The 25511-nt window shown below is 34.1% G+C and overlaps 4 protein-coding genes and 1 non-coding gene across 7 annotated transcripts; 3 read left to right on the forward strand and 2 right to left on the reverse strand.

Annotated features, from left to right (window-relative positions):
• The first annotated feature begins 7750 nt into the window (after nt 1–7750).
• On the forward strand, nt 7751–11438 carry LOC110415717 (RING/U-box protein). The gene is made up of 4 exons (XM_021427419.1): nt 7751–7906; nt 8530–9690; nt 9792–10758; nt 10991–11438. Exons 2-4 carry the CDS (start codon nt 8530–8532, stop codon nt 11239–11241), a joined length of 2379 nt encoding a protein of 792 aa, XP_021283094.1. The 5' UTR covers nt 7751–7906; the 3' UTR covers nt 11242–11438.
• A 1226-nt stretch (nt 11439–12664) lies between these two features.
• On the reverse strand, nt 12665–15783 carry LOC110415728 (protein DEHYDRATION-INDUCED 19 homolog 3-like). Its single transcript, XM_089783377.1, has 5 exons — nt 15426–15783; nt 15105–15247; nt 14462–14541; nt 13838–14092; nt 12665–13052 (listed from the first exon to the last, which is right to left on the reverse strand). Exons 1-5 carry the CDS (start codon nt 15499–15501, stop codon nt 12944–12946), a joined length of 663 nt encoding a protein of 220 aa, XP_089639503.1. The 5' UTR covers nt 15502–15783; the 3' UTR covers nt 12665–12943.
• A 1023-nt stretch (nt 15784–16806) lies between these two features.
• On the forward strand, nt 16807–20407 carry LOC110414969 (syntaxin-43-like). The gene is made up of 8 exons (XM_021426395.1): nt 16807–17387; nt 17962–18238; nt 18732–18821; nt 19011–19091; nt 19366–19443; nt 19538–19603; nt 19680–19760; nt 19844–20407. The coding sequence occupies exons 1-8, from the start codon at nt 17173–17175 to the stop codon at nt 19949–19951; spliced, it is 996 nt and encodes a 331-aa protein (XP_021282070.1). The 5' UTR covers nt 16807–17172; the 3' UTR covers nt 19952–20407.
• A 130-nt stretch (nt 20408–20537) lies between these two features.
• Nucleotides 20538–20611, forward strand: TRNAT-AGU (transfer RNA threonine (anticodon AGU)). The gene has a single exon. It is a non-coding gene; the product is annotated as a tRNA-Thr (tRNA).
• A 513-nt stretch (nt 20612–21124) lies between these two features.
• DPD1 (Polynucleotidyl transferase, ribonuclease H-like superfamily protein) lies at nt 21125–24060 on the reverse strand. Of its 3 annotated transcripts, XM_089783402.1 has the most exons (5): nt 23835–24060; nt 22919–22987; nt 22127–22790; nt 21664–21869; nt 21126–21583 (listed from the first exon to the last, which is right to left on the reverse strand). In XM_089783402.1, exons 3-5 carry the CDS (start codon nt 22714–22716, stop codon nt 21369–21371), a joined length of 1011 nt encoding a protein of 336 aa, XP_089639528.1. In that variant the 5' UTR covers nt 22717–22790; nt 22919–22987; nt 23835–24060; the 3' UTR covers nt 21126–21368. The 3 variants fall into 3 exon arrangements, with proteins under 3 accessions (XP_089639529.1, XP_089639528.1, XP_021282398.1); XM_021426723.2 differs by lacking the exon at nt 22919–22987 and having other exon boundaries at nt 21127–21583; nt 23835–24059; XM_089783403.1 differs by lacking the exons at nt 22919–22987; nt 23835–24060 and having other exon boundaries at nt 21125–21583; nt 22127–22732.
• Nucleotides 24061–25511: the final 1451 nt, after the last annotated feature.

The raw sequence follows: 25511 nt of genomic DNA on the forward strand, positions 1-25511 counted from the left end.
GAATATTCGAACTTTACTTTTAAAGAAATCATGTTAAATGTTCGAATGTAAATAAATATTTTAACTTTGATATATTTTATATCAAAATTTAAAATATTTTTAATTAATTGATTTGGTCCCTAAATCATGGAACAAGCAAAGATAGTTATTTAATTTCTTCTTTTTCCCATAACAAAGTTGGGACATGAATCACATCCAGGGGCAGGCTTGCACCATTGCAACAGAAGTTCAAGGACACGTGTCATCAACCCCATGCTTGCTGCCCAAGATTCTAGAGGCATCCTTTCCAAATTAAGCATGTGTCTCTCCTGTCTCTAAAGCTGCTGTACTTTCTTTCTCTGAACTTGAATGGAAGGTATGGGTGTCTGAAATCTTGATGGGTTACAAGGCTTTTTTTCATAATTGTAAATGACATAGCAACACCAATAACCCTACAATTAATTGATCCTTGGATTAGAACAAGTCTCCGACATCATGTCATGTGCATATTCATGTTGTATTGGTCACCCTTTAGCTAGCTTTAGGACTTCGAAGAAAAAATAAAAATTACCTACATTTTCCTCAAAAGATTAAAATTAAGAAAATCGAGCATTCCTCAATAGGATTCCATTTCAAACGTCAAATATTATTTTTTATGAACGTTGAGAATTAGTTCATTAGGATGTGATATCAAAGTTTGAATATTATTTTTCATGAAATCGATATCAAATTAAGAATTTGATTATAATGTTTAAGATATAAAATGTATAATCAATTTTTTATTATATTTAAAATTCGTAAATGTTTTTGACATCAATTTCATACCATCAAGTGATCATGAATTCTCTTCCATGGAATGAGCTTCGAATGGTCAATATAGATATAGAATCTAATTGCAAAAAGTTTAGATGGATTTTGGGAAAGTTCAAAGGCCATATTTTTAAGTGAAGTTAGGTGGTGGATGATGAGGACTTCTAAAAGGGAGTCTTTTTCTACATGTGGCTTGCTACCAGTTACCAAAGACCTAAGCCAAATTAAGGCCTAATTGGGAGCAAAGTCCTCTCTTCTGGTTCATTGTTGGTCTCTTCAAAGTCTTTGTGAAAGGAAAACTCATTAACAAGAACCTAAAGTTCAGGGTTTGGTTGGGATAAGACGAGAAGAAAGTCAATTGCACTAGGGTCCAATCTGATCCCTTCCTCATCTGATACATATGTATCTTGGTTTCTCGATGGAAAAACTTCAAGGTTTTATCTCAATTTAAAAAGTGAATATATTCTAGGAAACAAAAAGACTAGAAATAATCATTACACTATGTTGGTTATTTTATTAGTTATTAATGTCAATGCAATGATAGTTAGGTGTATCCAACTACGAAATATTATCGAGATTTATTTTTATAATTTTATTATTTAAAAAATATATATCAAAATCACAATTCAGTTTTCTATTATTAACGATGTAAGATCTTCTTTTTTGAATAATAACCTTTCGATCAAAAATGGATTGTATGTTCAATATTTTTTGAAAGATCGGTAAAAGTTTTCTATAGACGACACCAAAAATGTTTTCGGTGTAGATTATGCTAAAGGGTTGAAGAGATTTTCTTAGACTTACATAGATTAAAACTTGATGGAAGGAGGTAGACTATGCTTAAATCATGATGTTCAATTCTCACCAATGTTTTCCAAGTCTCATCATCTTTGGTCCATCTTTTGTATACAGCCCATGTGTCTTAAGTAACCCAAAAACACTCCATGACATAGACTGTTCATCAATTTAGCAGGAAAAGGGAAAGGATTATTCAATTGCTAATTTATTTTTAAATTTTTTCCACATTAGAATCTAAATGTACATGGATAAGCAAATGCATTCAGCAGTATGCAGGCAATGGCCCCAACATTTGTAAGCTGGTTTAATCAAATCTACCAAGTCAAAAGGGGAGAGCTCTAAGAAACCCTTTTTTCCTTCTGTCAAATCATTTTGTCCAACACAACCTTTTAGCATTACACTGAACCTGTTTGAAGGAAACATAAAAGTTAAGCAGACAATGTTGTTTCTTTTAGGGCAAAAGAGTTTATTTTATGAAGTTTGATAATGACTGGGCATTGTCGACCCCCCCTTCCTCTCCTCATTCTCATCAGTTCCCTCACACTGTCATGAAAACTAGAATGGTCCCTAAACTTTGGGTATGAAGTTAGGATGAGAGGGCTAGGAATATGGATGTCATTAACACTCCCAAGTCACTGAATTGGACAACTCAACTATCTTGAAACCTTTTGTGGGTAGAAAAGATGGTGATGAGTTTGCTTCTTGTAGAGGAAAAAGGTGATTCCAGCCAACTAAAGATGCATGAATTTTATAATCTTGGTGCATTTGTATGAATCTAAGTGTATATTTTAAACTAGAAAAGATGGAAAGAAAGTGAGAGAGAGAGAGAGAGAGTCCTGATGTATCAGAGGCTACCAGAATAAACTGGATATGAGGCAGGTTTCAGCTGGTTATTAGCTAGATTATTTTAGTTTTGAGGCAATCATATGCTACAAGCCTAAAACTCATCACTTGGGTTTAGTTCAGAAGCTTATTTTAATTGTAAGTTGGAGGACAGGTTGTCTGAATTCTTATAAATCAATTCCTCTTTGCAAAGAATCAGCTTTTACCTAAAACTATTGATTTCAGAAGTGGATAGAAAACTATGAAAAGGAACCAATGAAAAGCTTACAAATCCTGGAACACTAACTTGTTTATTGTGCTTTGCATAGAGAGGAAAATGCTGGCTGAATTGTTGGAATTAATCATTGATCATCCTCCTTTAGTGACTCTTCCTTGCACACTTTTGACTATATATTGCAGCCAAAGTTGCAGAAGGAGCTTCAGTCACACCCTCTTGAAAGACTTTTTGACAATACTAAAGAAGTTTGGTTGATTGTCACTTGAGTAGCTTGCCCTACCCTTGTAACTTCCATGTCAGTTCATGAAAAAATTTATTTGAGAAACAATGCATTTGGGAAAAGAATTTGCAGATGACTGTTAATTCGTAAAATTTAAGGAGATTAAATATTATATGAATTGACATAATAATGTAATTAAAGTGAATTTAACACGTTTAAGACATGAAAATATCTTATTTTAAATTTATTGATATGTTTAAGACATGAAACATGATAATATTAAATCTAAATTTATTTAATTTTATATTTTTTTTTATTATATTAACAAATATTATCCAAAATCATGTGGTCTAGTTTAAACTTTTAATATTTGCACACTAACTTCTGTTTGGCAAGAAAATTTGAGGTGAGGAAAACACATCAATATTTCAACAGAAGCCACCCTAATTCAACCATGCAGCAGAAGTTTTAAAGGACTTTGTTACCATCACAATCCTGGGAAGGGCTGGATTTGAAGCTTGAACCAGACTTAAAAAGCATCATACAATCATCCCCAAGGCTCATAGGGATGGCTTTTAACAATCTCAGCCCATTGGATCAAGCAGTTTTCAATTCTGTACTGGGTCTGGATGCTGTGAAGAAACATCAGGGTGGGCTGAGCCGCATGGTCATGGTCATGGACACTGGTAAGTGGTACTGGCACTGTTGTTAGCAAATTAATGGACAATACTCTAACAAAGGAAAGTGACGAGTGAATCACAGAGCCATTGTCAGGCAGCATATTCTTTACCAAAGCCAACCTTTGAATAACATTTTTGTCATACCATAGCAGCTGTTTCCAGCCCCCAAATCCTTCCATTTAGAAGAATTGACACCAATTACCAGGCAATCTTTTGCAAATAGAGACTAATCCCTTGGGTGATTTTAAGCATTAGGGCAGGTAAAATCTTAACATTTTTGGCAGAAAAATAGGCCATTTTTCAGAATCTAGAAATATATTCACATGGAACACGAAGGAGAATGATTGCTTTCCCAAGGTAAAGTCTTTTCTTGGTTGACAAATGCTTATTGGATTAAGAGATACATACAACTGTTACTAATCAAAAGGTTAAATGAAAAAGGATATTAATTAAATTAATCATTGATTTTTCAATTCAATAAACTCATTTTTAACTATTATTTTCAACAGAATTATACAATTATAAAAGTTTTAAAAATAAGATTTGTGAATTTTCAATTGCAAAGTTTTTAAAACATATTTTCTAAAAAAAAATTAATTTTATATATATTATAAAAAATAATAATATATTAAGAAAAATGCTAGAATTGACTATGCAAAAAGAGCCCTCTCATTCTTTTCTTGCAAAAGTCATCTACCCACTTTTTCTTTCTTGCTTTTACATTTTTTTTATTTAGAAAAAATAAAAGCTTTTGTTGTCAGTAATTCTAAGATTAAATAGTATTGGGTGAAAACTACTGAAAAAGGGGCAAACAGAAAAAAAAGAAGTTTATGGATAAATTTATGCATATCAAATGATTAGAAATATCATTACCCCTCCAAAAAAAGAAAATTCTACTAACATCTAGATACATTATATATACAAGATAATCATAATGGTGGGACCCCAAAAACAGCTTCACATAGTGTGGTTAAACAAATAAACATAAAAAAAAAAAAAAGGAAAATCTCTGTCACCACTAACATATGTATTATCCACCAACCAATTCCTCGTCTAAATTCTTTCTTGCTTGGCCAACCAAATATGGAAAAATATCTATCCTATTCCTCTTTTTGTTTTTTTCACAAATATATATATTTATCACAAATCTCATATTAATAAAAAATAAACAAATATATATATAAATTATTCTATTTTAAATTAAGAATATGAATTCATAACAACTTAATATGGTGTGATTAAATAAACATATCTAAAAAGGAAAAAATCTCTATCACCGCTAACATGTGTATTTCCCACTAAGTAACTCCTTGTCTCAATTCTTTGTTGCATGGCCAATCAAATATGGAAATCTCTATTATATTCTTCTCTTTGTTTTTTCATATAAATATATATATATATATATACACACACACATCACGAATCTCACAATAATAAAAAATAAAATATATTTTGAGCTTATAAATTAAGATTTTTCTTCATTTAATAAATATGTATTTTGATTTGAAAGTATATTATAAATTTTCTATCGCCATATAGTAGTAATAAATTTTAGGGTAAAATATTATCAACACTCTAAGTTTTGATCATAATTTCATACAGGTTTATTAGTATTAAAAATAAATAATTCTTTTTAAAAAATATTTTTTACTAGACACATAAGTTTAATTGTTAGTCAACCATTAGTCTGATGACGAAGTAATTTTTTTAGATAAATTTATCCTCAATAAAAATTAAAAATTATGATAATATAAATTATAATTTTTATTTTTAAATTTTTTTATTCAAAAAATTTATCTATTGATCAGTTATCTCCTGATTAGATCTAACTAGGGAATGCTAAATCCAGTCAGATGAGCGATGCTCCATTTGGTGCTCCCTTAAGGAGTTGATTTATAGAGGAGTCGGGTAGTGCTCTCCAAAGGAGCATCGATCTAGTGTTTCCCAAGAGAACAGCGATTGTGCTCCATTGGAATCACTGTTCGATCTGACAGTTCCAACATCGATTAATTTTTTAAAAAAAAGGGTATTTTATATATTTTACATTTAAATATTAACATCGTTTATATATTTAGAGCAAAATACTTATTTTAAAAATTAATAGACATACATGATATTATAATCAAAACTCAAGGTGTTTTGCCCTAAATTTTATGTTAAAGCATTTATCTTATTATTTTCCTTTGCTTTTATCTTATTGTAAAAATTACTTTATAACAATAATTTTATAAAAGTAAAGATAGTGTACTCCCTTTTTTTTTTAGGGTAAATCCCTTTCTTCTTTTTTTTAAAAAAAAATTAAGCAATTTAAGCTCAATCCAAGAAATAAATAAAAAATTCCAAATTTATTAATTTTAACATACATATTCACTATTTTCTTGGGAGATCGAATTATTCCGTGGCAACATCACTTCTCGCGACCACGTGCTAAATCCCCGGAGCACCAATTAAAAACAATCAAGTGCGCATTACACCAAATCGAGCGGCGAGCGGTGCTGACACGTCCCACCGAGCTATTTAACAATCCAACGAACGCGTCGTATTATTGACCGTACACGTGTCCATCGTCTATCATCATTCCGCCGTATCGTATCATTGCTTCGGTCAACGGTGTGGCTTTATCTTTTTGCCGAGTAAAAGCGTATTCTGGTAATTACACACTGTGTCTCCATTCCATTGGTGGATTCGGAGCAAGCTTTAGAAAGGTCAAATCCTGTTTACTAAACTACTAAATATTATAATGCTTTTTATAGTAAAAACTAATATTATTCTTTTTCGTATCTTATCTATTTTTATATTTGTCCTAATTTTTTAGATTTAGATTAGACCCACAGTTTGTATTATTGTCATAAATGAGTTAATAAAATTATATTATATAAATTGACACAATAATATGATTAATTTAATCAATTAAATATATCTTTCATAAATTAATATGTTTAAAAAGAAAAAAAACACAATAATCCTAAACTATGATCTATGGGTTTAGGTGAAACCACATGGGATGCCCAAGCAATTAATGTTTAGTTAAATTATTCTTATAATTTTCGTTTGATATATAAAAGTCAAAACGTACGAGAAATATTTTCCTTTTGCAACACCGAAATCGAAATTAATTTTATATTTTTTTATTTTTTAATTTGATATAGTTGGATTATATTAGACTTAGAAAATTTATGAGACTGTAAATTTTTTATGAGATTAATGCTATTCATTTGATTAAATAATAAGTAGCTTTTAGTAAAGATAGATTAATTAAAATAAAATTAATTCAATGGTAATTTTTTTAATATTTATTTGGATTTTTTTCTTTAACAATAATGATTACTTATTATCATTTGACAATGACCTCAACATAGGTGAATTATTGCTATACATAAATGGAAACAAAGTTTTCCATTTTGAGAAATATTTCTATACTTTTGTCAGCTAAAAAACTATTATATTTCAACAAAATTTTAAAGTAAAGTAGCAATTAAAGCTCCTGCCTAAGTGTTTTACATGGATTAACTAATTCAAAAGTAGTATAATTTACTTAGGCTTCGTTTGGGTACAACCACATAAGAGGCCTAAAGCAACTTGATCCTTGCAATCCTTACACCGCAGTAGAGGTGGCTGCCAAACATATCCTTAATCTCTTGCTAATGTATATATGTGCAAAAAGAATGTATTGACATTTTAATATAATTGTAATTAATATTAAACCAAAGTTTACCGAAAATAATCATATCTAGTTAGTCATAGGAGAGTAATTGCTCCCTCCATCTCTTTTTTATATTTATTTTTTCTTTGGGAGATATCCCAAGAGTAATTCTTTTTTCTTTTAGTCACTTAATATTTTTATTTTTATATTATAAATTTTTTTATAATAATTTTTTACATTTTGGTAAAAATAAAAAAAACAAATAAGGAGGAAATGAGTAGATAAATTTTTTTATAATTTGTAAAATCCAAAAGGATAAAAAAGAGAAAAAGGAAAATAAATTGGCTTTATCAAATTGGGGTGACCATCACATGTGGGTACGGCGCAAACGTACTGAATCCAAGCCCAAGTCAAAATTTACAGTTAAACTGCTCCACAGAGATCAAGGGTATTTCCGTACTTTCGTGCTAAACTCAGCAAATGAGGTAGAGAAGTTGCGTAGGCCATAATTATTTTATCAACGTTCACATTTCCATTTAATTTTAATAACTAAAAATAATAATTAAACACGTAAAAAACAAAAATTACTCTGTTTATATATATAAACAACAGAAGAAAACCCAACAGCCGAAACGATTTTCAGACAGTGCAAAAAAAAAAAAAAAAGAAACACTTTTTTGTTCTTTGTTTTTTCAGCTCTGTCTTCCTCTTCCCAGGTAATAATTTTCTCTCTCTTGTTTCATTTTTATGGATATTTTTGGGTTTGATTTTAAAGACAGGGTGGGGGGAGGAGGAGGGAGGGGAATTTATATATTTAATGGATGGTTTTGATTTTTGGATGGATTTGTTCGATTTTCTTTGATTCTATGCTGGAGGAATCCTGATTTGAATGGTAACAAATCCTGTCCTTTTAATTCTCTTAAGGGAAAAAATTTAAACTGTAAGAAAAAGTTAACGGGTAGTTTTTTTTTTCTTTTTTTTTTGGGTGAAATTTGATAAATTTTGTTAATGGAAAGTTTAGTATGTTTGATTTTGTGATCTGGGTTTTCTTTGTTTTCTTATGTTTTGTATGGTAATACAGATCGGTGATGGTAAATACAAGGTAGAAATGGTCGTTTTTTTTTTTTAAAAAAATATTTCCTTTAAAAGATTTGTATTTAATTTGCCTACCCCGTTTGAGTAAAGCTTTAGGAAGAAAGAAAAGAGCTGTAGAATATTTTGAATTAATTTTGATTTGATAATGGTTTTTTTTTTCTGCATCAGAGAGGATTTGTATTTATTTGGTCGAATAAGGATTAATAGTTGGGTGTTTTCTTTTTGTTTTTGGGTGCAAGAACAGATGGTAAGGGGAGGGAAGGTTGGTTGTAGAACCGACTGTAAGAAAAATGTTAGATCAAGATATGAGGGTTCAGATGATTCAGATGAAGATTATGTAGTTTCAGAGGAAGGAAATGAAGAATCTGAGGATGTTGCGGAGGATTATTGTTCTTCCTTAGATGAACGTGCATCGGAAGAGAGTTTTGGGAGTTTTGTCAATGAGGAGGATGAGGAGGAGGAAGAGAAAGAAGTGAGAAAGGTTGTTAGGTCAAAAGCTAAACCGATGTCGTCAGCAAAGGAGAGAAAGGTTGTGGATAGAAAATCACGAAAGCGGAAAAGTGTTTCAGATGAAGAAGAGGAAGATGAGGATTATGAGGAGGAAGAGGATGAAGATGACGATGAGGAATTCACTTTGGATGATGAAGATTGTTTGGATGAGGAAGAGGAATTGACTATGAAAAAGAAGAAAAACAATATAAAAGTTAGTAAGCAAGGTTTGGGGAAAAGGGGTCCTTCTAAACATAGGAAAAGGAGGAAGAAGTCTGCAGTTTCTAAGAAGCCTTTGAGAAAAGCCGGAAGGAAGAAACGTGTGTTGAAAAGGAAAACGAGGGTTGAAGAAGATGAAGATGATGATGATTATTGTGATTTTACAGACAATGCACCATTTATGAGAAAAAAGAGCAGAACAAATGCAGGACGGAGAAAGAAGTCATATGTTGTACCATCAGATTCAGATTTTGTGTCGTCTGGATCATCTGATTATGAGTATACCATCTCAGAGGAAGAAAGAGAGCAAGTGAGAGAAGCCAGCGAATTGTGTGGAAGTTTAAAAACTAGTTTGAGGAGCTCATCATGCTCAAAGAGAATTCTGGAGTTTGAGGATTTAGGCCAGTGTAAGAAGCCTCCAGGAAGAAAGGGAAAGGAGAAGGTAGAGGAGACAAAGGCTGAAGTATTAAAGCAGGTTTGTGGCATTTGTCTGTCTGAGGAAGATAAGCGAAGATTGAGGGGCACACTGAACTGTTGCAGTCATTATTTTTGTTTCACCTGCATTATGGAGTGGTCAAAAGTGGAATCTCGTTGCCCATTGTGCAAGCAAAGGTTTGAAACAATCAGTAAGCCCTCAAGATCAACAGCTGGAGTTGATTTGAGAGATGCGGTGATCGAAGTGCCCAAGCGTGATCAGGTATCTTACATTTCTCCTCATTATATTTTGTGTTAGAGTTTTCAATTTACTTGCTTTGTTTCATATTTCTGATTTTAAATGGGAATGTTTGTTGTATGCAGGTCTACCAACCATCTGAGGAAGAACTCAGAAGCTATCTTGATCCATATGAGAATGTGATTTGTTCAGAATGCCACCAAGGTGGGGATGATGGACTCATGTTATTGTGTGATCTTTGTGATTCATCAGCACACACCTATTGCGTTGGTCTTGGGCGGGAAGTACCTGAAGGCAATTGGTACTGTGACGGTTGCAGACCTGTTGCTCTGGGGTCCTCTAGTTCCCAAGTTCAAGACTCTTTGCCTGATCAAAGGACAATAAACAATTTGTACAATAGATTGTCACCCATTGTAAATGTAGGAGAAAGTTTAGACCCCATTGTAGTGCCTTCACCTCGTACTCCATTACCTCCAGGTTTTGTGGGTCTTCCATCTCCTAGATTTCCTGTTGCAGATATTTCAGCTGTTTCTCCAGTATCTGGTGTTGGAGCTCCAACTCTGACAGGAAGGCGGTTGTTACATCGCCAGATTCAAAATCTACGTTCAATCAATAGGATGAATCTTCTGGCTGGTAGAACTGATGGGATGTCAACTGCCAATATGGGCATTGATTTTGTAAACTCTCAAATCGATCAGGGTAGGGAAACAACAGTGCAACAAGCTAGGACACAAGAGATGGAAACTCAGCATCAAAGGGTCTTTGAGGAGAGGTTACGGGATGACCCCTCTTCTTCACTACAAAATAGGGACTTCTTTTCCTTAAGGTTGGGCCATTTGAGAAGGCAAGTAGTGCAGGATTCAACTACCACAACCTTCAATACATCTGTCAATTTAACATTATGGCCTGAACTTGCGGGTATCAGTTCAAATGAGCAACTTCGCCAGTGCAGCAATGGATCAAACATTGGGCCTGATAGTTGTGGTTTGCCTTTTTCTGTTAGAGATGAGGATAATTTTTCGATGGCCAAGGAACAATTGCAAGCAATGGTTAGAAGCCATTTGAAAGCCTTGTCCAAAGATATTGATTTAGGTAAGTGAAGCCCTATCTTTAATCAACTTTATGCAGTAATTATTTTCACGTTTATCCTTCGTAGTCTGTAGTTTCCATGTTTCTAAACAGCACAACTTTTTTGTCAACTCTGTCTTTCAGTTTGGTTTTTTTAATCACATCATTGTTTGTGAATGATTTGTAGTAGGGATTAATTGAGTTGTGTCTTTTGTGTTACTGGAAAATTGTCAAACTCTTTTTTCTATATATGCAGACAACGGTACTTTCAAGGACATAGCAACAAGTTCCATGCACACCTTATTGGCTGCTTGTGGGCTTGAACATAGGAGGAGCGAGGCTCACATTGTGCCTCCATTAAATTGTACACACATTGAAAGAGTGGCAGCTGGGCAGATGAGCTTAATGAAAGGTTGTTGCTTAACTTGTTTCGATTCTTTTGTAAAAGATGTAGTGAAGAGGATCATGGATACAAGATCCCGGCAGTGGTTAAGTTTAGGTCTTTAGATCTTCGATGTAGTGAATGTATCCTTTCTGCATCCTTTTTTTTTTTTTGGGTTAGGAGTTAGAAACAAATTTTTTTGAAAATCATTTTTTATGTTGATTTATACAGACAATCCACTGACATTGAGTGCAAAAAGTGCTCTATTCTCATTCGATCACCATAATAGATTGTTTAGACTGGCCAAAGTCGGAATTTTCTAGTACTGATTGTATTTCTTGCTTAAGTTCTTCTTCCTTGGCACATCCCCTTGTTCTTTCCTTTCTTTCCCCATCCTTGTCGCTTCTTTTGATGAAAAAAGGTGTGTGTCTTGTCCTTTTGATTTTGTATATAGTTTGTGCTCTAAATTAAGGCAGTGATGCTACAGCTTCAATAAGTGCATGAAGACTTATGTCCAAAGGCACAGGAAGAGTACAACTTTGATGGAAATTCATGCCACTCTTTATGCCTTTGATATATTGAAATTATTGTGGGCAAATAGTAAAGTTTGTATTTGATTTACCATCAGAATTCGTGTCAGTGTCACTATACTGCGGAACAGCAAAAAGGGAAACGGGGTAAGAATCTATAGCATAGTAATGACAAAAACATGTTTCTGCACCAATCTGGTTGCTGCAAGGTAAAAGATCCGCTTTTCTGTTGCTTTACTTATATTTTGTTATTGCTTTGTTAGAAATCTGGTTTACCGTTGGAAAAGGGCAAACACAACAGTTGTTTCAGTTAGAACTTAGGCATCAGATTGTGCGAAAAGTAATTGTCGAGAAGATAACATCGAATTGTTAATCAGACAGTTCTCTTCATGTTCTGTTGCTTATGCAGCGCTTCTCATTTTTGAAATATTTTTGCTGCGTTACATCTTTTATATGCTTTTAAATCAAGAAGAATTCCCTGATGATCAAGCTGCAACAGCTCTCAACACTCTTATTAAAATTTACAGCCAACATCAATAATTCCTCGATGCAAAACTTAAACAAAGTCAGCTCTTTACGCGGGAAAGTTCTGCCCCTTTATGTCTCACAATGTTGCAAAATCAAAGCAAGAAGGGTTAGAATCTATAGCACATGGTAATGACAAAGAACATGTTTTGTTTGGTGTGGGTATTAGAAATTGAAGTTCTCCATTGAAATGGGCAACATACAGTTGTTCCTGTTAGAAGCTCCCTTGCGTGAAAGCTCCACTGTTGCTAATTAACCAAAATTTAATTCACCTTTCTGATACTTGAAATTAACTTAACGAGCAAGCTGCAAGAGCTCATAACAAAGAGAATCATGCCCATTCGTGTTAGAGGTGACTTTCATCAGCGTTTTGTTCACAATCCACAAGAATGAAAAGTGAAAGAAACATGCAATCTCCTGCGGATGACACAAGCATACGAGTTCAGGCCTTTTCCTATGTTGTTGGAGGAATAAGAACTTGAAAACAACACCATTCTTGCAAATAAATTATTTTTCTTCTATTTAATATTATCATGACCCGAAATTAAAAGATGAAATATAATCTGATCAGGCCTAGCAACTAAAAGTCCACATGAAACATAGATTACACTCATTCCTACACCTTATTCAACATTTTGCTTAATACATCAACGTATTCACTACAAACGGCGTAACAAACCATAAACTGCAGGGGCTCTTTGCCGTGAACCCAATGTCCATGAGGGATTGGGTTTCACAATTGCAGCAACCAATTGTCAGGACAGAATGCTCCTCATAAAATGTCATCAAGAATTGTGGACAACAGCAGCCCTTGAACAAAGTCACATCTTTTTGCCTTCTCTTCCTGATCCTTGACAGAAAGGGGAGATGACTGGACATGTCTGCTATCAAAACCAAATATCAGAATGACAAACCTGAAGAAAAGCCTAAAAATCGCATTACATGGTTCAAAGATACTGCAGCAGAACTGTAGACTGGCATAAAATGCCATGTAGAAGTTCACTGCCAAAAGAAAAATTCAACACTAATCATCTTCAGTTTCTTTTGAATGAGGTTGCAGCACTGAATGCCCAGTGATAACTATCTAACTATACAATAAAAAACTGACACCCCACAAAGCACCTCATTCCCTTAACCAAAGATCATGCACAGACATGGTGTCCATCACTACAGGTATAGGGCTCAAGTCATCAGTCTCGACCAGCAGCATAGACATCACTGTGCTTAGTTTTGCTTTAGCAAAATATGAGTCTTGGGGATGAATCCCAAAAAATATGACATGGACCTGAACATCCTGTTTTGGTTCTTGAATGGCATAATGAATTGAGGATTTGCATTTTCATATGATGTCATATAGAATAGTCATTGCATGTTAATTAGCATAGACACATATTTAACTAGTCCCAACTTCTCAAAGAAAGGCTTGAAAGATGGCTTCTCATTGAGAAACAAAAAGGAAAAACAGAATCACATTTGAAAGCCCTTTTCAGTTAGCCTGCACTTTTTGAACTGTCCATAGCAAACAAGAAGGCTCTGACAAAATATATTAAATTATCTAAGGTTTCAAGTGAATAACCAGATAAAAGACCATGTTCATCAAAACAACTGCCACAAGCAACCTGGGGACACACAGGAATAATCAGATTTTAAACACACTATGACTTGCCTTTCTGACTTATTTGCGTCTGAACTTTTCTTAGTTGTGCTTGTTTCGCTAGATAAGTGAGGCTGAACACTAACAAAATCATCAACCATGGGCAAAATAAATGATGACAACAACGGATCAGGAGCTGAATTTGATGATGACACTATACAAGAGGAACCCCCAAAGAGGGACTGTAGATTTCCTTCTCGCAGCTCTTTCCTCAGAAGGGAAAGTGTTGAATGAGAACCACCTTTACGTGATTTCCTTTTGTGCTGCATGTAACCATTCATTAAGGAAATGAAGATATGTAAGTCGAGTCTTTAGAATGATGCAATTGTCATACAAGGAAGCCCCACAAAGAAAGCTAGCAATGCTACTACTACACTAGAGAAGGAAAGGGGTACAGGGAGTCATCTTGTATGATGACTTAAATGTTTCAAATTGGTCCAGGAATCAAGAGAAGTGCCGAAGGTTATAAACTTGGCAGGGAGAAAGAGAACCAACAATCAAATTCTACATATTTAGCAGCTTATCATATTGATTTTCAAGGTAAATGGCACATGAAAAGCAAGGCCTTATTCCATACAGTTTAAAGAAGAAATCCAAAAACAATTCATCATAAATTATAACTCAATAGACAAGGATATCTTGAATATATTTCCATGTTGTAAGGTTATATGTGCTACCATATCAACTCCCACCCTCATTGCACAGACTGGACAAACCTGCAAATAAAAAGGACCATCACAAACAGAGTTTAAATTCAATAAACACCTTTCCTCATTAGAATAAAAGGGTCTCACGAACCATGTGGCAAAGCAATCTATAAACAAAAACTATAGAACTCCTTTTCTCCACACTTAAATACAACAGATCAACCTACAATTTATCAAGTCAGACTAGTATGAATGCCAAACATGTAAGCAAAATCAGCACTAGAGCTAGTGGTTCCAGTTAGCTTGAACTAGAGCTCATAGTCCAAAACAGGTTCATCCAAACTTATAATCTCATAACAAACATCAATATTTCATCTATCATAAGATTTTATTTAACTAAAACAACAGCTAAATACTAACTTTGGAAGTAAACGCTTAAACATTTTTGATTCCTTTTAACTGACTGATCAGAATTCAAAGCTTAACTCAGTTAACTAAGCTATGCTACTTCACACAATTCTGGATTACGATTACTAATCAAACAAAGAGAACAATCCAAAATACCCATCTTGCTTTCAAAACATAAAAAGGAAAAAAAGGAAACAGAGAAATAAATGAAAAAAGAGCAATACCCCATTTTTAGCCTCTACAGGATGCTCATCATCAATATGACAGCACAAGCCGACGATATCAAAATACTCTGAACAAAACGGGCAAGGAAATTCCTCTCTTATATCATCTTCTCCATCTATTTCTTCAAACCCCATGAACATATCTGCATTTTCGACCCATTTCCAAACATTTAATCAAATTTTATATAAAAAAAATTCTTCCCAAAAATCTAATCTTTTTTTAATCAATAAAGTCAAGTTGCTTCCTTTCCCTTCATTCTCCACCACACAAACAACCCCCAAAGGAAAAAAGGTAAAAAATGATGGGATTTTAAAGCTTACCAGATCGTGATTGAAGAGCTGATTGATATCTCTTAGAAGCTGAAGAAAGACGAGCACTCCATGAATCAGCATCCATTTCTAAATCACCCTGTTTTAATCAATTTTCAACCCAAAAAATTAATAATTTTTGGGGGGTCAAAACTCGAATCCTTTTTGAGCTCTGATCTTGGATTTGTGAAGTAAATTAAATTTTTTTAAAAAAACCCAAGAAATTACCAAAGGAAAGAGGGTGCTAGCTAGGTCTTTGGGGTTTGATGAGAGAGTGAGAAGAAAGAGAGAGAAGATAGCTGGTTTTTTTTTTTTTTCTGGTTCCTCTTTGGAGGTGAAATTTCGTGGAAAAAGGAAATTTTATCTATCAAGTCTCAAGCTTTTATATTATTCTTAATTTTTTTATCCTTTATTTTTTCCAATAATTTACTTTTTTTATTATATAATCTTCTTTCTTTATCTATATTTTTTAATTAATTTATTTTTTTTACTAAAAATTGTTGAAGGTCTATATTATAATTTTTTTTAAAAATTTTATTAAATAAAAATAAATAAAAGAAAGATGGAAAAGGTCGTATAAATATTTTTTATTGGGATGTAAGATAAAATTGGAAAAATGATAAGATTATATATATTATTTTAATGATGATGTGACCTCTTCTCATATATAATTGGATTTCATCTGCCGACTTTAGGGAAATATTTTCAAAAGAATGTTGATTGAAGGGATAATGTTGAAATAATTTCTATGATTTGTATCATTTTGTAAATATGTATATATTATGGGATAATGATGAAATAATTTTTAATATTTATATTATTGTGTAAGTATGTATATATTATATAATATATAATTAATTATGTTAAAAAAATAAAATTACATCTTTTTTAATTAAAAATCAAATATTAATTAATAAATTAAATACTTAAATGTATATTAAAATAAAATTATGTTACAAATAGTTAATAGTTAATTGTTAACATTAATACAGGATAAATTTTGTATAAAAATTTAGATAAAGTTCCTTATTTATAAGAAATATTTTCTTATTTCCTTAATTTTTAATAGATAAATTTTATTTATAATTATTATGATTTTAATTTTTTACATGATATGTTGTGATATTTTTTATTAATTAATATTTATAATTTTAAGAGATATAATTAATAGTTTTATTTTTTATAAAATATAATTATTCATAATATATTAATTCAAAAAAAAGAAATCATAAAATGATATATAAAAAATTGAAATGATGAGAATTGTGAGTGGAGGTTTTTTATTATAAAAAATTAAAAAATTTTGACCCGTAATGTGGACCCGGATCCAGATCCTTATTAACTGAACCCCGACATAATTGAAGATTACAAAAAGGATTAAAACACTAATCACAGTTCTAATTAGGAAACTGAGAGGGCTAATAAAATTCAAAAAAGTTGCGCACGCGCACCGTATCATTTCTCTTTCTTATGCTTGTTTTCGTCTTTCCTTTATTGTTTGAGCTTTCCCTTCAAAAACGGTCCCTTAGCTTCACCGGCACGTGTCTCGGTCGTTCGTTTCTGTGCAACTGCCCCCTTACCCGCCAATCACGACCTCCGGTCACGTGCCGATCCTCATTCTTGCTTCTTTTGTTTTTCAAGGTCCGCCATGAGAGAACCTCAATTTTTAGATCTCTAAGTTGTCAATCTGAATCTGCAATTTAGATTTAGATTTTGAATTTATATTTTTAGATAATTTAATACTTTCCGTTTTGGAGCTATGGCGACGAGGAACCGGACGCTGATATTCAGGAAATACAGGGATGCGTTGAAGAGCGTTAGAGTCCCGGCGAGCTTGTCGTCGGCATCGGCATCTTCGGTGGTGGCGGCGACGAGCTCCGGCGGAGGACCGGTGATTGAGATGGTTAGTGCTTCGTTGCTCCATCCGAATCGGTCTTATGCTCCTCTAAGTACCGAGGATCCTGGGAATTCAAGGTAATATTACATTTCCAACTTTATTATTAATCATATTTATTGTTCCTATTAATTTGTTAATAAAAGATCAAGAATTCAAGATCGAGATCAAAGCTTACTTTTTTCTTGTAGGTATGTGTAAATTTATTCAGATATACTAATTAGTTAGCTTAATTAAGGTGAGTTTGTCTCCTTCTCTATTAATTTATTCTAAAATTGCTCTAAAGAGTTTAAGCTAAGGAAAAGTTTAATAAACTGTTTAACTTTTATCCAAAATGATTATTTTTTCCAAGGAATTGGCATCGTACAAATGAATGTGATTGAATTTGTTTGTTGATCAGTTGATAATTCTTGAGAATTATTTAATTGTAAGATATTTTAAATCATTTCGAAAGAGCTACAGAAATTATTTGGAAGTTTATGCAGAACAGTGGAAGATCAAGGCTTTGCAATGATGGATTGTAGATATAGATTAGAATTGGGTTATCTTCTGAAGTTTAATTCCTCTTTCGATTAGTTATGTGTTCATCTATTACTTTGTGTGAATGGTCATAAATTCTGTAGTAGGAAAATAAGGAATTGTCTGCTGTTGCAGTAAGGGAGCAGTTACGGTGGGTCTACCGCCAGCTTGGGTAGATGTGTCTGAAGAAATAGCAGCAAATGTGCAACGTGCTCGGACAAAAATGGCTGAGTTAGCCAAGGCTCATGCAAAGGCTTTGATGCCTTCATTTGGTGATGGTAAAGAAGATCAACGAAATATTGAGGCTCTTACGCATGAGATAACTAATCTGTTGAAGAAATCAGAAAAGAGATTACAGCAACTCTCTGCAGCTGGACGTTCCGAGGATTCAAATGTCAGGAAAAATGTTCAGGTAATGCTTAGTGGCCTCAAGTTTACTTGTGTAGCTCTATTTTCAGGTTAGTAAACCTAAATCATTTAGGCCAGATGGTTGCCATTCACTTATTCATTTGTATGTTGATTCTAGCATGTTGCTCAGTGATTAGTTTATAGTCCTAATTTTACAAGTAGCAGAATTTAGTTTCCAACTCTTGAGATGATGTGTTTTGGAGAGATTGAGACAAACAAGACACACTGTCTGGTGCTCCCTCTCTCTTCAACCATTTGTTGTTGAGGCTAAAAGACTTTTCCTTATGGAATTCATTTATTCTTGGGATGTATGCTTCCTTTCCTTCTTCCCTTCCTTTGTGATGGAGACATAAAAAGGTCATCTTTGATTTTCTAGCCCATACATCTGTGTCATTGCAGAGGGGAAGATAATAATGTCGCGTCTGGTGCTGTTCTTTCCCATTCCCTCTGATGTTGTTTGCATTTCATTCTTTTCTTGTTTTTCCGCTTTTTGGCAGCGTTCACTTGCCACTGACCTTCAGAACCTTTCAATGGAGCTTCGGAAAAAACAGTCAACTTACTTGAAGCGCCTCAGGCAGCAAAAAGAGGTATAGAAAGAAAACTTCCTTATTGAGAGTAAGGCATAGTATTATATATGGTTGCAGTTTCACATGCTAAATGGTCAAAAAAATTTCAATTTAAAACTTATTCCTCCATTCATTTCTGTGTTTTTGCACTCTTATAATGCATTTTTGTACATGTTTTTGTTGTAACTAAATTATTGGTTTCTGATACAGGAGGGTCAGGATGGAGTTGATATAGAGATGAATCTAAATGGAAATAGATCTAAAGTAGAAGATGATGACTTAGATGATATGGTATGCTGGTGTCTTTGAACCCTTTCCTGTTTAATGTTTCTATTATATCTGATCAATCGGAACACATTTTAGTAAACATGAGTTTTGGGGTGCTGAATTCCCAATTTTAGGATCTTGAAGCTCAGTTGTGTGTTGGACATCAAGCCCAAAATGTGCCTAATTCAACTTCCTTATCTCTTCTTTGTATAATGATATTAGGCTTTGATGGTTTAGGGTCTTTATCTAGATTCCAGTTAGGTGTTAGATACTAATGTTTCACAATTATGTCATTTAGGTATTTAATGAGCATCAGATGGCAAAGCTAAAACAAAGTGAGGCATTCACAGTTGAGAGGGAAAGGGAGATCCAACAGGCAAGTGCATTACTGTTAGTATTTTTCTTATCTGATGCTGCTGTCATGGCTATGCCAAACTAATTATTTATATATATTAACATACATTTTGTAGGTTGTGGAGTCAGTAAATGAGCTTGCGCAGATTATGAAGGATCTGTCAGTTCTTGTGATTGATCAGGTAAAAATCCATCTACCCTTGGTAATTAGTTTCAAACTTTTCCAGATTCATTGAATGCAGTTCTCTGTCCAAACAGGGCACGATTGTTGATCGGATAGACTACAACATTCAGAATGTTGCAACTACAGTCGAAGAAGGCCTCAAACAGCTACAGAAGGTCTTTCTTCTTTGTTCACTATTGATCTACTTTTAGATGTTTTCTTCGTCTTTCTCTTACTCTCATATGTATGGGGCTTGCAGGCGGAGAGAACACAGAAACAAGGAGGGATGGTGATGTGTGCTACAGTGCTTGTTATTATGTGCTTTGTCATGTTGGCCCTCCTAATCCTCAAGGAGATACTTTTTTGATCTGCAAGCATGGTTTTCTCCTGACCATTTTCCATTTTGACCACGATGTGAGACCATTATTTGACAAGTCGAAGGTCAACAATTTCCTTGCCCAGTAGAAGAATGTGGGAATTTTGAATTTCCCCACATTCACATACCACTTTAAATGATCATATTTACTCATCTTCTTTTCACTTTTCTGTCTTTTGAAAAATTCTGGAAAAGAAAAACAAAAGAGAGGGAAAGGCAGTTGTTTGACCAGGGTTTCGAGTACCAGATAGGGAAAGGATGCCCCAAAATCTGTATAGAGAGCTTATAATGTATTCTTTTCCTTCAGCAAGGAGATGTATTGATTCTTTTAGACTCCTTGGGGAGTTTTTGAGCTGGTTCCCATATGAGGAGATGACGCTTTGCGTATCTACTTGTAACGATTCTTTTGATTTTTAAAAAATGACATAAATCCAGTTTGCTGTGATATAGTATGAGGCTCTTAGCATTCTGCTGAAATTTCCCCTTGAATTTGTAATGGTAAAAGGCTGCCGCTTAAACTGAGAGCAAGAGGCATCTCTCTGGTTTCCAAAAAGATTTTTGGAAGCCAAAGGTAACAGCTTTCGTAGCTCAGATGGTTAGAGCACCCGTTTAGTAAGCGGGAGGTCTTGAGTTCGACTCTCAACGAAAGCAATTTGCTGTTTCCTTCTTATAACATATTTTTACCGACGTACCTGTCACGAAGTCATTACCCTCTCCCTCATAAAACGCGTTTACCAGAGCGCGCAGCACAACCTTCCGACAACATCCCGTTGCCGTTGGCCACCCTTGCCTACCCCGATCCGTTGGGGTCACTCAGCCTGGCGCTTGGCGTGGTCCATGGGAGTCATTACCTTTTCCCCAGCAAACGCGCTTAATGGGGTGTGTAGCATACCTACTTATAAAGAGCCAAAGACCTCCTATTTCTGTCCAATATAAGATAGAGGCATTTTACTCGTGACATACCCCTATGATTGGAATCCTCCTTTGTCCTCTTATTTCAGAATCTATCAAACCTTCTCTCTTGTTTTTGATTATCATGGAGACTGCAATGGAAAAAGGTTGTCAATTCTGTGGAAATCCGTGCAGTGACAATTGAGACAATGCTCTCTTACAGCACTGTACAATGACTTTCCCTTGTCAACAAAACAAATCAAACCTTTCTATGGTGCTTGCTGTTACAGAGAATAGAAACTAATATCCTTACACCACTGAAATATATCAGCCTATAATGATTGCTAAGTTCCAGAAAACAAAAGATGTTTTCATTCTTCAGGGAAAGTTATTGATACACCGAGACACATAGTGATTGAATGGACAAATGCAGCTTAGCATTTTATTGGTAAGAATGGGTTAAGAATTACAGTAAATAATTAAATACAGTATATAAAAGAACAACTTGAAACTAGCCTTAATTCTTTTTCCTTTTATTGTTGATATATTCCAAGGCTGTGGAAGATCTTGTCACGAGGTTTGACGGTGAGAGTTTCAAGTCAAATGTCAACATCTGTAGAACCATTGATAAGGTCCTTACATCAGACATGGCTCTGTGAGCTGAACCAACTAATGGAATTTTGTAGTGCTCACGAAGTGCTTGTAGGGATGTTCCTGATGGGAGGTTGGATCCTGTGGATAAATCAAATGTCAAACCTTCGTACGACTAAACTATGTCGATAAGAGGGTGAGGGAAAGAGAGAGAGCTCTACCTCCAGACTTAATCAATTCACGTGCCAGAGAAAGGGTGTCCATAAACAACCAATTTGAAGGAATCTCATAAGAGCAACGGCTAAATTCATTGATCAGAAAGGGTAAATCGAAAGCAAAACTATTGTGAGCAGCCCACAACACATAACCCCCAGGCTTCTGACGGCTTTTAACAAACTGCAGCAAGATTGGTATTAGTTCCTCCATCCTACACAAGGTCCATACAGTAATCTATAAGCACAACATATCCAGGTAATGCTATTTTGTCATCAAAAAGGGGAGAACTTAAGAATAAATCTAATAATTTAACATTAAAAGAAAGAAGTAGCTGGCCAGTGATATTTTCCAGCAATAAATGGGGGAAAATTTTCAAATTTAACCACTGACACCACCTATTAAACTGAATTTCTTGTTTTGATCTTGTAATGGTGGAAGAAACTCAAGAAAATAATGGAAATATTGTACCTTGGGACATCAGGTCTGCAGACCATGTTGGTTGTGATGCCATGAACATGAGAATTAGGAACATAGCGTCCAGGATTAACCAATGTCTGGAATGTACTGTTTTCGCCTCCTGACAGATCTTGAAGAGCTATCTCAATAATTCGGTCTTCTTTTCTGCTAAGACCTGAAGTCTCGGTATCGTAAATGATAAATGTCACAAGGCTGGCTAAGTCTTTGTTCTCTGCAATCATCTGTTGAATACCACTGTACTGAAGCTGTTGACTTTCACTTACTTCTGTTTTGTTTAAATTCAATGTAGAGCTGCTTGTTGAAACTTTTTCATCTAAAATTTCATGCACAAGGTTACTAGGTTTAGTGTTCCGGTTAGTCTTGCTTCTTCCGTCTATTTTTGTTGTCACAGGCCTTCTAATCCATCTCCTACTGTAACCTCCTTCAAGCCCATAGGTTTTCGAAGCAAGCAGCTTGAAGCTTGAACTGTTTACACGACGTCCACTTAAACTGTGGAAGCTTTCCCAACAAAAATTAGCTAAGCCATGGATTCCACCTCTGGGGGCTTGCAACATTGAAAGGCAAATGGCAACAGATCTCATCTGAATTTGAACTATAACAGGGCAAGCTTCCAACTATTAATCTATCCCACATCAGACAAACAATTGGCTTTAGCCTAAAAATGAAGAACGAACAAATTAGTTTACATAAAAAAACGAGAAATCAAACCTCCAAGAAAACCACAAAGAGATTTCATTTCATGAATGTGGCACATTCTTCCTTAGAGAAGAGAATAAAACCTACAGCCTACACTGGGGATTGCTTTCCATGTTTTTTTCCCATTCTTGCACATGGTAATGCCTAGAACACGAACTGCAAATTAAAAATCCTACTACTCTCAGGAAGAGCCAAAATATGAAATACCAAGTAGCAGTATGACCCTGGAACAGGTCAGATAAACTAGAACCCACAGAAACTAGAATAAAGGAGATGAAGAAAAACTCAAGCAAGTCTGAATCAGAGAAGTTTACAGATCTCGCATCATAGAAAACTATAGAGAAAGCCATCAAGGAGTGAACTTTAATCCTAATATTGAACCAAACTAATCACTATAAACTTACAAGTTGCATCTTTTAAGTCAACTTTTACACCAAAAACTGATCCAAAATGATGGAAAAATCAATGACAGTTGGTTTATTTGACATCAATATCACAATTAATAGCAAACTTGATAACTTATTCAACAAAATAAAGACTACTTAATTAATCAAAAAAACTCAATGTAATAGAATCAGCATTTCTTTCTAGCACAGAATGAAATTTCAAAGCTAGCTTCGATGATCTGAAACAAAAAATCAAGCTCATTGAATCCACATTCGATCTAACAGTTCTTAAACAAAGAATGAAACTTTAATAAATTAGCAAAAGACCCAATTTAATGCTCCATTTTGTTTCAAATACAATGAAAGAAACCCAATACCAAACGTAAAATTTGAATTCAAAATAGAAAGAATTTTCTCCTTTCTATCCACCCAAAAGCAAGTTTGAACAAAACCAACTTTTTTTGATTGCCTACTTCGGTTCTACTTTTCTTTTACAATCTCTTTCCACTTTGAAATCCTTAATACGAACATAAAACATAACCATTCCAAAAGCTTTCTCCAATTTTCTTTCAAATTCCCAGAAACCAAACACAGTGGGGAGAGAAAGAGAGACGTGCCTTGTGTTAGCAGTGATTCCAAACGTGCAGAAAACCGCATTTACGTGTTTGTGAAAAGGTTCCAAAGCAAGTATGTGTATTTATAGAGAGAGAGAGAGAGAGAATTTCAGTTTCTTTTCTGAGAGAGAAAGCAAAGGAAAGAGATTGAAGCATGTGGAACGGTGGAGTGGGGTTTCAGTTAACGACCACCAGACTCGGATTCAGTGCCTCGCCCGATCCGTACGTCTCGGGTCATCATTTGACAATTTATTTTTTTCCCAGTTTGGGTATAAATAAATAGGATAAAATGGCATATTATTTTATAAAACATTAATATTATTCAATAAAATAATAATAATAATAATCACTGACTAGGCGACAATATTTTGTTTTTTTTGACTAATTTTTATATATACAAATAGTACTCTACAACTTTCAATATTTACATCAATTTTCTCAATTTCGATAATTATAGATTAGAAGAAGTAATTTATTCGATTATTTCAAATAATTTTGTATGTTTAAATTTACAGTCGAACTAATAAAAACCGATCATTTAATCATATAAATCATTTAAATATGTTATATATAAATATCTTTAAAATATACTTCAAAAATGCCTTTATTGAAATCGAAATAACATATAGAACCAATTATTTTTGACTTATTATTATAATTCGGTCAATTTTATTTGTTTTTTTATAAAAATTTGATTAATTTAATTTTTAAAAAATTAACTTTATTAATTAGTTTTTTTAAAATATAAAATTTTTTTATATAAAAAATAAAGCATTGGGTGATTGATTAGTAGGTGAAGTTGAGGTCAACTTGGGAACATTAAAAAAAATGGAATCCTTAAAGAAAGGATCATGTCTAAATCTTGACTAAATATTTAGCTTGAGACAATAGGGCAAGTAAATGGTTTGGCTGCCGTAACCACACTCGTTGACATCAAACAATATTGTTTGAGGGGAGTTGAACTGACTTCTAGGCCTGCTCCTGGTAGGCTGCTCTGGTTTTAGTTTTAGGCTTTAAGGGCCCAAACATAAGTTTGGACTGCTCATGTTTGTGTTTTTAATTTAAATTAAATCATTTCTATCCTCTAAAAAAATATTCAATAAATTATTTAAAACATGTGCTATTGTCACAAAAGGTGACTCTATCCCACATAGGACACGGACGGAAGGTCTTGGGTTCCTTATAAGCGGCTATGCTGCACACTTCAATATTTTCTAGAGAAAGAGTAATGATCCCATGATAAGTGATATCAGAGCAAATCGAACCTCATCTGACTCACTCCAAGCACCCCAACAGATCGAGGTAGGCAAGGTGACTGACAGCAACGAGGGCATTGCCGAAATCGAGTGAGAGAGAGTGTCACAAAGGGTACCTCTACCCACATCAGACAGGAATGAAAAGTCTTAGGCTCCTTATAAGCGGGTGTACTGCACACTCCAGTAAGCGCGTTTTCTGGGAAGAGGGTAATGACTCAGTGACAAGTGATATCAGAGCCAATCGGACCTCATCCAACTCAAGCCAAACGTCCTAACGAACCGAGGTAGGCAGGGGGCCGACGACAACGAGGACCTTGTTGAATCGAGTGGGAGAGAGTGTTACAACAATGTCTCTATCCCATATTGGATAGGAACGGAAAGTCATGGACTCATTATAAACAGGTGTGCTGTTTACCCCAGTAAG

This window comes from Theobroma umbraticum, unplaced genomic scaffold (genome assembly GCF_002168275.2).
Source record: "Theobroma umbraticum cultivar Fairchild unplaced genomic scaffold, ASM216827v3 scaffold_147.0, whole genome shotgun sequence".
Lineage (NCBI taxonomy): Eukaryota > Viridiplantae > Streptophyta > Magnoliopsida > Malvales > Malvaceae > Theobroma > Theobroma umbraticum.

Bases quoted from the DNA above. Each gene is read 5' to 3' on its own strand.
- LOC110415717 (XM_021427419.1), top strand. From the start codon at position 8,530: ATGGTAAGGGGAGGGAAGGTTGGTTGTAGAACCGACTGTAAGAAAAAT. The intron at 9,691-9,791 runs GTATCTTACATT...TGTTGTATGCAG, and splicing joins AAGTGCCCAAGCGTGATCAG to GTCTACCAACCATCTGAGGA. The intron at 10,759-10,990 runs GTAAGTGAAGCC...CTATATATGCAG, and splicing joins GTCCAAAGATATTGATTTAG to ACAACGGTACTTTCAAGGAC.
- LOC110415728 (XM_089783377.1), bottom strand. From the start codon at position 15,501: ATGGATGCTGATTCATGGAGTGCTCGTCTTTCTTCAGCTTCTAAGAGA. The intron at 15,248-15,425 runs GTAAGCTTTAAA...TCGAAAATGCAG, and splicing joins AGCTCTTCAATCACGATCTG to ATATGTTCATGGGGTTTGAA. The intron at 14,093-14,461 runs ATCCTTGTCTAT...GAATGGTTACAT, and splicing joins CATGGAAATATATTCAAGAT to GCAGCACAAAAGGAAATCAC.
- LOC110414969 (XM_021426395.1), top strand. From the start codon at position 17,173: ATGGCGACGAGGAACCGGACGCTGATATTCAGGAAATACAGGGATGCG. The intron at 18,239-18,731 runs GTAATGCTTAGT...GCTTTTTGGCAG, and splicing joins ATGTCAGGAAAAATGTTCAG to CGTTCACTTGCCACTGACCT. The intron at 18,822-19,010 runs GTATAGAAAGAA...TTTCTGATACAG, and splicing joins GCCTCAGGCAGCAAAAAGAG to GAGGGTCAGGATGGAGTTGA.
- DPD1 (XM_089783403.1), bottom strand. From the start codon at position 22,716: ATGAGATCTGTTGCCATTTGCCTTTCAATGTTGCAAGCCCCCAGAGGT. The intron at 21,870-22,126 runs GTACAATATTTC...GACCTTGTGTAG, and splicing joins TGCAGACCTGATGTCCCAAG to GATGGAGGAACTAATACCAA. The intron at 21,584-21,663 runs GTAGAGCTCTCT...ATTTATCCACAG, and splicing joins TGAATTGATTAAGTCTGGAG to GATCCAACCTCCCATCAGGA.